The sequence below is a fragment of the Archocentrus centrarchus genome, chromosome 19 (assembly GCF_007364275.1).
Source record: "Archocentrus centrarchus isolate MPI-CPG fArcCen1 chromosome 19, fArcCen1, whole genome shotgun sequence".
Taxonomy (NCBI): Eukaryota; Metazoa; Chordata; class Actinopteri; order Cichliformes; family Cichlidae; genus Archocentrus; species Archocentrus centrarchus.
In genome coordinates this window covers 21,025,371-21,039,414 of record NC_044364.1, presented here as the reverse complement: position 1 = coordinate 21,039,414, position 14,044 = coordinate 21,025,371, and the positions used below count along the sequence as shown (strand labels likewise).

Sequence of the window (14,044 nt, the reverse complement as noted above, 5' to 3'; positions counted from 1 at the left end):
TGCCCTGACCTCTTTCCGGAGGCCGGGCCACACAAACTTGGCCCCTACCAACTTAACTGAGGCTTTAACTCCTGGGTGCGAAAGAGAATGAACTGCCTCAAAAACCCGCCGACGCCAGCAAGCAGGAACCAAGGGGCGAGGCCTGCCCAATGAGACGTCGCAAAGTAGGGTTACGCCACTATCCTGAAATGAGACATCTTCCAAACGCAAACTGGACTCGGCCGCCTTAAAAGCCTGAATCTCCGTATCCGTAAGTTGGTCGGCAGCCATGGCAGAGTAGTCCACTCCCAAATGCACAGAACTAACCTGCGCCCTGGACAGACAGTCAGCCACCCGATTACACTTGCCGGCGACGTGCTGAATGTCAGTGGTAAACTCTGAAATAGCAGAAAGCTGCCGTTGCTGCCGTGCAGTCCATGGTTCTGAAACCTTTGCCATGGCAAATGTGAGAGGTTTGTGGTCTACAAAAGCGGTAAAGTCACGGCCCTCAAGCAGGAACCGGAAATGACGCGTCGCGAGAAAAAGGGCAAGGAGCTCCCTGTCAAACGTACTGTACTTCCTCTCCGCATCCCGAAGCTTCCTGCTAAAAAGGCGAGGGGCTGCCAAGCACCACCCACCCATTGTTCGCACACGGCCCCGACTGCAAAATCGGAGGCATCGGTAGTAAGGGCAACAGGCGCCTCGGGAGACGGGTGGGCCAGCAGGGCAGCGTTGGCAAGAGCAGCTTTGGCACTGTCAAATGCCTGCACCCGCTCAGGTGTCCACTCTATCTCTTGGTTGCCTTTCTTGCCCTTAAGTGCATTGTACAGAGGGTGCATGAGGTGAGCAGCCCGGGGGATGAAACGGTTATAAAAGTTCACCATCCCCAAAAACTCCTGCAGGGGCTTCACTGAGGAAGGGCGCGGAAAAGCAGAAAACCGCCTCCACCTTAGCGGGCAGGGGAAACGCCCCTTGGGGCGAAACGAGGTGTCCCAGAAACTCTATGGCCGGCAGGACCGAACTGGCATTTAGCTGTATTCACAATCAAACCGTGCTCACTGAGACGCTCAAACAACTGGCGGAGGTGCACTGAATGCTCCGCGGCGGAAGGGCTGGCAACCAGTATGTCATCCAGATAGACGAACAAAAATGGCATACCACGCAAAACGGAGTCCATGAGGCGCTGAAACGTCTGTGCCGCGCCCTTCAGACCGAAGGGCATTCGCAAAAACTCGAAAAGGCCAAAAGGAGTGATAACCGCGGTCTTGGGCACATCACGCGGATGGACAGGAACCTGATGGTATCCCCTCACCAAATCCACCTTTGAAAAAATAGTTGCCCCTGCAAGATGAACCGAAAAATCTTGAATGTGGGGAACCGGGTACCTGTCATTAGTCGTCGCATTATTAAGGCGCCTAAAATCCCCACAAGTGCGCCACCCACCGTCAGCTTTAGGGACCATGTGCAACGGGGACGCCCACGGGCTGTTTGAGCGGCGCACAATACCAAGGCGCTCCATGTTTGCAAACTCCTCCCTGGCTATCGCTAACTTCGCGGCATCGAGACGGCGTGCACGCGCAAAAACCGGCGGACCCACAGTGGTAATGTAATGCTCCACACCATGTTTAGCTACGGCTGCAGAGAAGGTGGGAACCGTGAGGGTGGGAAACTCGGCAAGCAAACGCTGGTACTCATCACCTGTGGCAAGCATGTTAGCGAGGGGCAGGGGGCCAGGACTACCAAGTGTACAGGGGTAGGTATCAAAAGACACAGCATCTATCAAGCACCTATTAGCTACATCGACCAACAACCTGAAAGCACACAAGAAATCAGCGCCGAGTATAGGTACTGACACAGACGCTATCACAAAGTCCCAGTTAAACTGACGTCCCTTGAAACACACAGTCACCAACCTCATTCCATATGTGCGAATGGGGGGTACCGTGCGCCGCGTCCAGCAGGGGTCCGTGACATTGTCCCAAGGCGTCCGCAGCTGAAGCCGGCATGATGCTACGCTGAGCACCCGAGTCCACAAGCAGACGGCGTCCCGAAGCAGTGTCCTCAATGAAGAGCAGCTTGTCCGAGCTGCCAGCGCACACAGCTGCTAGTGAGCACCGGCCCTCTCGTTTCCCTGGTGCTGGAAGGTACACGGCGGAATGCAGCGCTTCGCCTTCACTCCGACCGGCGATGATAGAAGCAGAGCACGCTCTCCTTCCTCCGGCGCTCTGCGACGGCGGCCACAGCACCAGCTTCTCTAGCCTCCGTCCCTTGTAGAGCCGCACTCGGTAAAAGTGCATGCACACCGGAATGCCTGGATGCCAGCAAAATCTTGTCCGCCTCTTCAGCTAGCCCGCGGTAATCCTTGGCCCGTATCAGAGCGGAGCTGGCTAGCGCGGTGCGCACGGGAGGGGGGAGCTGGCGCAGGAACAGATGCGTAAAGAGAAACGAAGCGTCGCCCGGGCCGAGCAGAGCCAGCATGTGCTCCATCAGCTCGGAGGGTTTACCATCTCCCAAGCCATTCAGGGACAACAGGCGATCAGCCCGCTCTTCGTCTGAAAGCTGATAAATCCGCAGCAGGTTCTCCTTCAGCGCTCCATACTTGTTAGCAGGCGGCGGGTTCCGGAGCAGTCCCATCAGCCGGCGGGTAGAAGCAGAGTCCAGCGCCGCGACGACATGGTAATACTTGGTGTCGTCTGAGGTGATCCCGCGGAGGTGAAACTGGGCCTCCACATGCTGGAACCAAGGCTCTGGATCGTGCTGCCAGAACTCCGGGAGCTTGACCGTGGCCGCAAAAATAGCGGGAGAAAACGGCGGCGGCTGGTGAGGAAAACGGCGGCGGCTGGTGAGGAAACAGCGGGCCGCTGAGCTGTCGTCAGCAGACATGTTCTTTAGTCGGGGTCACCAATGTAGGAGTCGGTGGAAGGAGACACGAGCCGGTATGTAGTCTCAGCTTTATTAGGAAAACTCACAACAAACTACAACTCCAAATATAACTCCTCAAAAGGAGGAGTCAAGCCCTTTTATCCTAGGCCTCTCTCTCCCGCCTTTTCCCTATCCATTCCGGTCTCTCTCTTCGCAATAAGAGCTTGGGGCATTCTGGTGTGAAATGTGCATATATGTGGCCACCACAATCCGGTTGTTTTTTTTGTTTTCTCATCCCCGTGTTTTTGCTCTGGTTTTTGGACTGTATTCAGCTTGTGCCGTTGCTTTTCTTTGTTCGGTTCCTTTTGCTTATTGTTTTTTGCCCTCGTGCTCTACCCTTGCTCCAGTGCTTCCTTGTGTTTTTGGGTTTGTTCCTGGTTTTGTTTGCTCCCTGTCTGTTTTTGTTTCGGGCCCTCCTTCCTGGTCCCCCGCCTCCCGCCCTGGTCTGGTTTTGTTTCTTGTTTTGGCCGTCGGGAGCCGGCCTTTGAGGGGGGGGTACTGTCATGTCCTGGCCGGTGGCCCAGTGTTATGTTTTCTTGGTGTTTGTTATTTTCTCGGTTTCTATGTTGTCATCTTGTTCCACGTTTTCCTGGTGTCTAGTCTGCGTCTGCGTCTTTGTCTCCCCCTTTCTGGCTTCCTGTTTTACTTTGATGGTCGTCTGTTCCTTGTCTTCAGTTTTTGCTTTCCCCCCGTTAGGGTAATCATAATCACCTGTGTGCCCACCTGTTTCCTCTTCCCTCATCAGCCCCTCTGTGTATTTAAGTCTTGTGTTTCCCATGCTCCTTGTCGCGTCGTTGACGTTGTGTGTCCGTGTGTTCCTGTGTTCCTGTGTTCCCTGCGCCTGCCCTTCGTCTCCCTGTGCCTCCCTTCCAAGGTTTTTGTATTTTTGTGTTTCCCCGGTGGAATAAACGCCCTTTTAAGTTACCTCTGGAGTCCTGCGTTTTTGCCCTTCCTTGCCCGTTTCCTCCCCGGCCATGACAGTTTGGTGCATGCCCATTGCTGTCTCTCTTATCTTGCCAATATACATGTTTGATTACACGTGCTACACATGCTGATGTTCCACAGTCTGTCTAATATATTGAATGAATGTGTGTGAAATGTTTATTCTTTGTGATCGGTCATAAACGCACTGTGAAAATACACAGGGGGAGGCAGAAAGTACCGTGCCTCACCAATAGGGGGCAGTGCTGCCCCATCTTCAAATAACATAAGATAAGAATTTTTTTTTTTATTTATTTAAAAAGAGAGACGGGGGGGGGTCCCCAATTTAAAAAAAAGTTTGACCTTACATTAAATATTTGGTTTTTCTTGCCATCATCGTTGAACAGTATGGAGTTGATTAAAGCATAATTAATCATTAGTATATGTTACGAATAACAGACTTGTTGTTTTGTTGTTGTTGTTTCTATTGTCCTCTGGCTATACACAGCCTAGTGACAGCCAGTTAAACTGTAAATAAAATTAAATTACAATATATAGGATCATAATACGAATCAACACAAATTTAGAAAATTTCACTATAAACCTTTTGAATAAGTCTCATTTAAGGTTGCACAAGATTGATCACATATAACTCTGAGATTCAAATTCAGCATTTAAACATTTTATAACTATTCAATATTAAGCTTCCCAGATTGAAAAAACATCAATTAACTTAGCTTTATACTCTATCAATCACTCTGCTCACAAGTCTTTAGCTTATGTTCAAAACAAATGTAAAATACATCAGATTACACATTATGAGGATCTTACAGATCTAAACACAAAATTAAACTGAATTTGCATTTCACAGACATTCTGATTGAATACAGTGACGTTTCTCATTTGAAAACCCATGCGGGAAAATGTATTTCACTTTTATGCAAAATTAACGATTGGTTTAGTTTAATTAGTTTACATCTTCAAACAACACAAAGTTCGTTTACACAATTAAATAGATGTTTAATATTAATCAGAACAACTTACCACATTGGGGCAATGTTATTTATATATTTAAGTGACAGGTTTAAACTTTGTTGGGTTTGTTTAGTTCGTTTAGCTCTCTGTAGCTGAAAAGGCTAGCTTGCAGTTTTCTTCCTTGCCAGTAAGAAAACACAAAACGTAAACAAAGTGTGGAGCCCTCTAGTAGAAGGGAGTGATACCACCACAACATGCTGACGGTTTGAAGGAAGTAATTAGTAAAGTTAGTTTAAAGAGATTGATAACAGAGAAAGAGTCTCAGTAAATCTGAGTGGTTATTACAGGGGAAATGTGAAGCAAAATACACTTTTTTAGCCCTTAAATCTATTTAGTGATGTACTTTGAGTGTCTAGGAGTGCACAAATTTTTAATTTATTCTCTCCCAATGCTGCGTAGATATCTTTATATTCTTTTCTTTTTGGGTCATATTTTTCAGTCTGTTCAGTTTTCTCTATTCCCTATTAGTTTTCTTGTCTATTACTTCACAATAGACAACTGCTAAACAAGGTCATGGACTTCCGGGTAACCATATTTTTCTTGCAGAGATTTTGTAGTCCAAGTTTAGTTATGCCGAAGTTGCAAGTAGACAAGTCAAAATGTTTGTTGTTGGGTGTATTAACCCACACGATTACTTACATCGCCCCCTGGTATCAGAGCCTCTTCGAAGTGCCCGTTTCTCTGCAGTTAGATAATCTTATCGCTGCTATCAAACTACAAAAATGGCCGAACGGGGTGGAGTGGAACACTCTGTGACCTGAAGGGGGCGGGGCGTGAAAGGTCTCATTCACATTTAAAAAGACCGCACCAAAACGAGATGCAGCCTGCTGTAATGCCGGGTTTCCATTAGTACCTACTCAGCGAGGGTCGACACCACTCAGCACGACTCGCCACAGTCTTGTTTTGTTTCCATTGCAATTGAGTACCACCTCAATGTGGATGGAGTTGATATAGCAGCGTAGCCAGAAGTCTCTTGACATAATTTATATGCGGTTCAAAACACAACACAACAATGGATGAGATAGAGGCAAGCTAACATAGCTAATGCCAATTTAATATCATCATCATAATTCCCTGAATAGCATAAGCCCCCATAATAGCATAAGAACAGCATACAATGTACAATGTTTGTACAATGTTTTAACGGATGAAGGTTATCATTGTTAAGTATTAAAATATGGATGCTGTGTGCATGTTTCAGATGGCTCTCATGTTGCAAAACTACCCTTGCAAACTGTGAGTCTGTGCATTCAACCCATGATTTGCGTGCCTCCATTTTCTTGCTGTCGAGTTTAAAAATTGGTGCACGGTTGATTCTGGTGAAGGGTCGCTCTCATGACTCCACTAGTGACAACACTCCCTGGCCAATCAGTGGCATGCTGTTTTTCCACATCACATTTTCGGATAACCTTGGATCACTTGGAACCCCGGCTGAGTGAGTACTAAAAAAGTACCTGGTACCTTCAAACTGTGCCGAGTCGAACCACGCTGAGTAGATACTAATGGAAAACGTGGTTTAAGACTCACGTCAGAACAGGTGTAAACAAGGTGTCTTGGTCCTGGGCTGTGCCCAGCGTTTTGTGTTTGTTGTTTATGCACTGTTTCTTTTGTTGTGCTCCTTGTTTAGGTTTAGGGTGTGCTGGTGTCTGGTTTTGTGTTTCTGGGTTTCCCTGTGTTCTCATGTCAAGTTCTTGTGTCTTAGGCCCCGTTTACACGATGCCGTTTCAAAATGAAAACGGTGTCGTTTTGATGCGTTTCGGCCTTCCGTTTACACGACAATGGAGTGAAAATGATGTGTTTCAGAAACGGGGTCCAGAGTGGAGCGTTTCAGAAACTCACCGGCTTGCGTTCTCATGTAAACACTTGAAACCGGGTTGATTTGAAAATGGGTGACTCGCGCATGCACACTATGGTTGCAACAGCCACAGTTTTCCACGCATGCGCAAATTGATAAACAGTACTCACGATTTACGAGTGCTTCTTGTGTTTTTACTGTTTTGTAATACAGCGTTGTGTGCAGCAGCGATCCAACCTCATCGTCAGGCCGCACAAAACTTCTCACATTGGCCGTTTTGTAAGTAATGAACAATTTGCCACACTTCCTACTGTGTCCCTCCACGCATGCGCGTTTTGCGTAAACAAGCTTTGCAAAGAGAAAACCACCGCCAACTTGTGGCCTGGCATGGGAACTACATCATTTTCATCGTTTCAAGTGTCATCATGTAAACTGACAGGTAAACAGGTTTTTTGTGAAGGAAGACACCTGAAACATTTTAATCAAAAAGTAATTCATTTAATGTATCAAAGAATCAGAAAAAATACACACATGCATGTGGGGACTCAGAGTAAGAGTGTGCACTCTCTCTCTCTCTCTCTGAGCCCGTGTTCCTGTCTAACCAAAACATTTTTATACAGATGGTTATCTAGGCATAAACAATCTCTGGGTGCTATGAGTTGACCTTCGTCATTCAGTCTCGTTTGAGCTGGTTTTTCATGACCCAGATTCCTCTGAGTCATAGGCACATCTTCTTTCTGATGTTCTAATTTAATCAATACAGAAAAATCTTGTCCAGATTAATGACAGAACATGGTGACGTTGGCGATGTTCTAATTGTACGTTCTGTAGCCGGTCCTCGAGATAAGGTGCCCTGAAACAGAGAAGTTAGTACTTTCTGATCTGTTGCTCTCTGTCCGTATCAGGGTTATAATAGTTTTGGATTTTACATTATAGTTTAGTTTTAGTTAGTTTTTACTTTTTTCTTTAATTCAGTTAGTTTTAATTAGTTTTCAGAGCAGTTTTGCTCGTTTTTATTAGTTTTTATTTTTGGTTATTGCTTAGTTTTAGTTTAGTTTCGTTAGTTTCAGTATTAGTTTAGTTTTTCATACTTTGTCAGGTTTAAGATTCAAGGTTACAAGAGTGACTCTTGTGTAATAAAAACTCAACAAAGATCCCATTTAAAGAAATACATTCAACAACCAACTGTTCACAGACAGCAGCATTGTGTGCTAAATTTGTGTAATATTAAGAACACACATGAACATCAACAGGGAGAAACAAAGAAAAACATGAACTCCCAAACTCAATAAATTCTACAATAAACTCCCAATAAAGTTCAGCATCAGTGCAGCAGATTAACAACAGCTTCTGTTTTGGAGCTAGCTTGGTTAGATGCTCGATATGTGTCCGACCTCATGCCGCATTTATGCTTGTAGCTGGGTGTGTGTGTTAATTACCTTATGGTCGTGTACTGGTGTTTTATATGCGGTGCCGGCTGGTCCTCTCTCTTTGTGCTCAGTTTTTTGGCTGCAAACATATTTGTCCCTGTTTTTACACTTTCTTCATTCTCTCGCGTCCAGTTTTAGCAGCTCCCTCCAGGAATTTGATGACATTTGTGAGTAGGGTTGCCATCCGAAAATACGGAAATTACTGAATCGTCCATTATTTGGCAGTTAGGAGTGATTCCGTATTTTAAGGGAGGGGTAGCAACACTATTAAACAAAGCGAACAGGCAAAACATAACCCAGAGCATTGTTTCATTCATAAGAGCCGCGCACTGTTCGCTTTGTTTAATAAGGTTGCCACCCCTCCCGTAAAATACGGAATTCACAACAAGACACTCTTCTATCTGTATTATCGGACTCAAAGAAACTCCATATGGGACTCTGCCGCTTTCTGGGCAGACCGCTACCATTACTTTGTGGGCCGGCGCGGTGAGCACGCGCACGCACACAGCTGCCCGACGGCGCTCCCAGCTTAAACTCGGAGAGCGGAAAAATGATCAATCCACAAGGCTTTTAAATAAAATGACAAACAAGAAAAGGAAGGTCATTTTATTTATGATTTTAGTTAGTTTTAGTTAGTTTTTAAACTCAGAATACAGTTTTAGTTAGTTATCGTTTTTTCCTTTTAATTTTAGTTTTTATTTATTTCAGTTAACGACAATGTTTTTTCAATTTCAGTTTTCGTTATTTCGTTCGTAATAACCCTGGTCCGTATTATTTAATTGTTTATTATTTGGTTGGTCCACAGTTTATTAATTAATTTACTGGAGTTTACACAGCAAAATTAGAAGTGTTAGATTTCAAGTGTTGTTGTTGTCTGTTAAAAATACAGTGTTAATTCAACACTTGTTTAGTCTAGTCAACGATATAAGTGTTAGTTTCCCAAAAGAGTTGGTGTCATTCCAGGGAGTTAAATTTAAGTGACTCTATCTGGTGTTAAGTTTAAAATCAACACCTGACAGAGTTGCTCCCAGAATTTCAACGTATCTGTGACGTGTTTGTTCAAGAGCGGGGACAGCAGCAGTCTCATGCAGTCTGGAGCTTACATCGTGAAAAGGTAAGTTTTTGCATGATATTTTTTATGGCTGCATTCATTTTCCCTTTGCGCAAGTTTATTGATTAATACATAGTTTGCTTAACGTAAGTATATGCGTTTGGATATCACGGTATATATGTACAACTGCAATTTTTGTGAGAGGTTAAAGCTAGCCAAACTGGTGTAGCATGAGGTGTCGGGTTAGCTGAACATTAAAACTTAGAAAATCTGAAGGCCATCTGAGTTAACATATTTAGCTGTGGTGTCGTTTTCTTGACGGTCTTGGCTTTAATATGGCATAATGTATCGAGGGGGTAGAGTGCCTGTGCTGGACCCGGGGCTTGAGCTCCTGCTTGTCGATGGACAGGTGCTAAAATCAGAAAAGCTATAAGAGGCCGGTGGTATGTTGCTGCTGGAAGAATAGCTGGAGGGTTCCTAGAGAAAAAACACACCGGGCCGCCACACCAAGTCCTGCGCTAAACCCGGAGCTTTTAATCGGCAGGAGTAGTTTATTTATTTATCATTTTCTAAGTTTTGGACTAAATTTTAAAAAAAAGTTTTAACTTTAGCTTGTTAGCGGAGCTGGCAACAGGGTCGCATACCCTCCCGCCATCACCTGCTGCCATGGGTAATAAAGGTCTGAAATGCTGGTGAGTTTTTATAACTTTACTCAATGCTGCAGCTCTCCATGCATATAAAAAAATAACGTCACTGTCATGTTTATACCTTCAAGTGATGTTATATTGTCAAACTCTTTATTTATGGGTGTTGGTGCTGTTAGTCGTCATGACGACATTCCTGACCTCGCGCCATTACCCATAATTCGTAGCGGAATCCAGTAGTTTACTTCCGCTTGCACTGTTGTTTACATTGCAGGGTTACACACTTGCTGTTCATTTAAACATTTTTACAATGCAGTTTCTTTTACATGGCGTAATGGCATTGCAAGGATGTTTTTAAAAAGCAGCGAGGACAATTCAGTAACAGTGCCTCACTTGTACGCCTTGAATCTTGCACCTGTTTAAGTATGAAAATACTAAAACTAATTAAAACTAAGCATTAAACCAAAAATAAAAACTAATAAAAATGATCAAAACCACTCTGAAAACTAATTACAACTAACTGAATTGGAGAACAAAAAGTAAAAACTAACTAAAACCTAACTATAATGTAAAATCCAAAACTATTATAACCTTGGTGCTGGCTCCCATTATTTAGGTGGGGACTGGTTGGCATGACTTGTGCATATGAGAATCAAAGAAGCATTTCCGCAGTCGATTTCATGCGAGTAAAGCAAAGCAAAAATGTTTCTGTCTCTACACATTCACGGTGAATATACTGTAAATAATGGCACATTTGGTTGCCTTTTCTTTTTTTCTTCATTAGTACATCATGTTGGTGAAGGTGAGATTTGGAGAAACGCAGAAGTATGTCAAAGTAGCTGAGACTGAAGATGGTTATGATGACTTCAGCACATTTCTTCAGAAAGGTTGGCATCAGTTTTCATGTAGTACAGAATGTTTGTGTAAATGGACTATTTGCTATAAAACCGTGCTATAAAAAGTTTTTCCATTGCTCTAAATATAATATTTTTATCAGTCATTGTGAAGCTAGGTCTTCCTCTTGAGACTGAGCTACACTTGACAGATGAATCAGGGACAGAAGTTGATGCAGATGTGTTTGAGGATCTTTTGCAAGCAGGGAACCTTACTGTTAGGGTGACAACTGAGAAGTCAACAGGTGAGGCTCAGCCTTGTTGAGGAAGGAGTAGATCATGAATTTAGAAAAATAAAGTATTTAGAACAAATTTTATCCATTTGCTGTATACATTTTTTTTCCACTGTTTCCAGTTGTGCTTCAACATGATTTATCATCTACTTCGCTGGAGTCAACCATGTCAGACAATTCATCTGTGTCAGTTTCTGGAGACTCCTTGCTAGCATCTTCTGACTCATCTGATGCCACAGTGATTGTTCACACAAACGGAGGGACGAGAACACATGCTGAACGGGAAGCAGCAAAAGAGGTGTGCAGCTTTTGTAACAAATGATGTAAAACATCAGGCACAAAGAATTTTGCTGTTAAACTGTGGGTTGTTTGTTGAATTTGATGTTGATAAAGATTGATGAAATTTCTGACTATGTGATGCTTAATCTTGTAGATGGTGAGAAATGCTCTCCAGGTTAAACCAGGTGGACAGGTTATTTTGGATGAATACGATAAACTGCGATCACTGACGGATGGCACAAGAAGACGTTTGGTAAACCTCCTTGTGGCCAACATGGTTGAAATTCATGGGTAAGACATCAATATTCATATTTATACTTTAAAAATGTTTAAAAGAGCACATTCAGTTTAGGACATTGCATATCAGTAAAGCAATTTCTTTAATATATCCTATAATGGAAATAAACATCAAATGGCTAAAGCATGACATAAAAACTGACAATTTGAGAGAGACTAAAACTCATTGAAGCAAATAACAGTAGAATTTGTCCCCTTTAAACCCTGATAGAATTGTTGTAGTTATGTCATGTTTATCTTTCAGGATGATCCCACCAGTCTCTGTGAGAACTAAATATGCTTTGGGCATCATCTCTCTATTTCCCAGCCTCAAAGATCCATATTCAGACAATGGATATGTAAGTTTTTAAATGAAAGTCTTTTATGTCAGTTTATGCAGTAGTAATATATTCTGAATTTGCTCTACAATTTTGTATTTTTACTATCACAGGAACACTTCTATGACCAACAGAGTGGATCTGGCTACTTGGCTTGGAGAATAAAAACTGTTCAGCGCAACTCGGCAGCTCAGTCCCGGAGATCCTCCACCAGCACAGCCTATCAAGATAGTCCAAAGAGAAAGAGAGAGGTTTCCTGCACCGATAAGCAGCTGCTTGGTGAGGAGTGTCGTGAAGCGATATCCTTTTTGAAACATTCAACTGATGAATCGGCAGTCAAAGAGAAGATGAGGGCCACATTTCAGTATCGTCAAACACTGGTTCAAGATCAACAGTGCTCTTCAACAGTCTTGGATGTCTTCCCACGATTCCTTAACATCACTGGCTTGGTAAGACAAACAACTTATTATTAATATTATTATTATTAAGTGAATCATCACTCAAAGTATACACTTTCAACATGAAATAGTATAAAGATGCACATTCTTCTGTAGATTGACCAGGACTTCACCATGATGTTTGGAGAGGAGGTGTCGGGCAGATTTTTGGCAAAATGGCCTACTTTTTTCAAACCTAGGATCCTGACAGAGTGCAGAAAACTGACTTCTAATGAGCACATTGAAGAGCTCTTGTATTCGCAGCACGACACAGGTGGGTCTGGTTAGTTTGGCTCACTCTTTAAAATATCAGTTATGTATCATTTGAATGTGTCTTTTACCTGTGTTTCCCCTAGGCTGGGACAGTGACCTGTCAAGCATTCTACTGTTGCTTCACTTGCTTCCACCTACCTCCAAAGGCCACAAGAAGAGTGCCAAAATCAGCTCATGTCAAGCTGTGGACCATGTTGTGAGATATCTGCAGGTATGCAAATCATACTGTATTTATGTGGTTATTCTGATGATCCTACTTCTTGTGTTGAAGCACTTTCTTATTGGCTTTGTTAGCTATTTGAATGTAGCTGTGCTATATTTCATGGATTTCTATCATTCCTCTTCTATACATTTTGTCAAAGATGGGAGCCAGTGTCGAAACCTTCTTTGCTGGTGTGGAACCGGGACAGCCCTTCCTCCTGTGTGTTGGTGAAAACAAGAGCAGCATCCAAAGATACTACATCATCATTGATCACAAGGCCGTCCCTTGCAAGGCACAGACCTCCTTGGCAGCTTTCGATGAGGTCTTCAAGGCACACTTCATCTTCAGCGTCAACTACCATGAATCCCTCTATAACTTCTATACGTTCATCCAAACCACAGTTTTTAACATTGATGTGGGACATGCCAAGGAAAGTCCCAGAGTCAGGGAACTAAGAGCAAGATTTTTGCATGACACTTGAGGTGATAAATATCCTTGGATGCAAATATGTTTCTTTGTTATGTCTGTAAAGCACACCACAAAAGTTCTGCATTGCTTTGTCAGCATTTAAGACTCCACCATGGTCTATATCCTGGAAAGACGTTACGTTTAAAATGTGGACAGTTGGGATGTTGTTTATCGTTTTGCACATATTCAGGTTTTAAAAAGCATCTTGTTCATTTCCATAGAGATGCTGCTTTGACTTATACTGCTGACAATGTGGACACTCTGAATGAAGTTGGTGAGCCCTCAACTTCACAGGCAGTCAGTACAAACTCTCCTGTAACTACTCAGCCCTCTACTGACAACAATCATATGTTAAATATGTGTTCCTCTGTTGTTGCACAGTTGCAAGCATGTGGTGTTGCTGAGAGCACAGTCCAAGCAATGGTGGGTTCTATGGAGGAACTTGTTAATGACATTCATAGGGATGTAAGAGAGGCAGTTCTTGGCTGCACTTCAGAAATTCAAGGCACAGATTTGGAAAAGAAAATTGAAAAATGTTTTGATCGACTAAAAAATCCCTTTTCAACCTTAAATACTCGAGTCAAAAGACAGAAGTTCTTTGAGGAAAAGTGGGAAATTGTTGAACCTGTTGAGTATGTTCTTGGGGTGCGGTTTGATGTTCGCAGAGATCAAACAACAGGACTTTACAGTCAGGTCCCTGTAACAGATAAATTTGTGTATACGCCCATTCTAGGAACTCTTAAGTCTATGTTCAGGAATGCTGAATTATGTGAAAGTTTTTTGAAAGCCAATCTTCACGAAGAAGGCATTTATAAAGACATATGTGATGGTTCATACTTCAAAAGTAACATTTTGTTTTCCCAGAAAA

General features: G+C 43.3%; 1 protein-coding gene across 1 annotated transcript; it reads left to right on the top strand.

Moving 5' to 3' along the window:
* The first annotated feature begins 9,063 nt into the window (after window positions 1-9,063).
* Window positions 9,064-13,189, top strand: LOC115798467 (uncharacterized). The gene is made up of 10 exons (XM_030755313.1): window positions 9,064-9,196; window positions 10,562-10,664; window positions 10,775-10,915; window positions 11,026-11,201; window positions 11,337-11,473; window positions 11,724-11,817; window positions 11,910-12,245; window positions 12,351-12,507; window positions 12,590-12,717; window positions 12,869-13,189. The coding sequence occupies exons 2-10, from the start codon at window positions 10,568-10,570 to the stop codon at window positions 13,187-13,189; spliced, it is 1,587 nt and encodes a 528-aa protein (XP_030611173.1). The 5' UTR covers window positions 9,064-9,196; window positions 10,562-10,567.
* Window positions 13,190-14,044: the final 855 nt, after the last annotated feature.

What these genes read in the sequence shown, in the direction of transcription:
- LOC115798467 (XM_030755313.1), top strand. Translation starts at nt 10,568, where the DNA reads ATGTTGGTGAAGGTGAGATTTGGAGAAACGCAGAAGTATGTCAAAGTA. An exon ending in AACGGGAAGCAGCAAAAGAG is followed by an intron (nt 11,202 to 11,336) that starts GTGTGCAGCTTT and finishes TTAATCTTGTAG; the next exon opens with ATGGTGAGAAATGCTCTCCA. An exon ending in AACATGGTTGAAATTCATGG is followed by an intron (nt 11,474 to 11,723) that starts GTAAGACATCAA and finishes TTTATCTTTCAG; the next exon opens with GATGATCCCACCAGTCTCTG.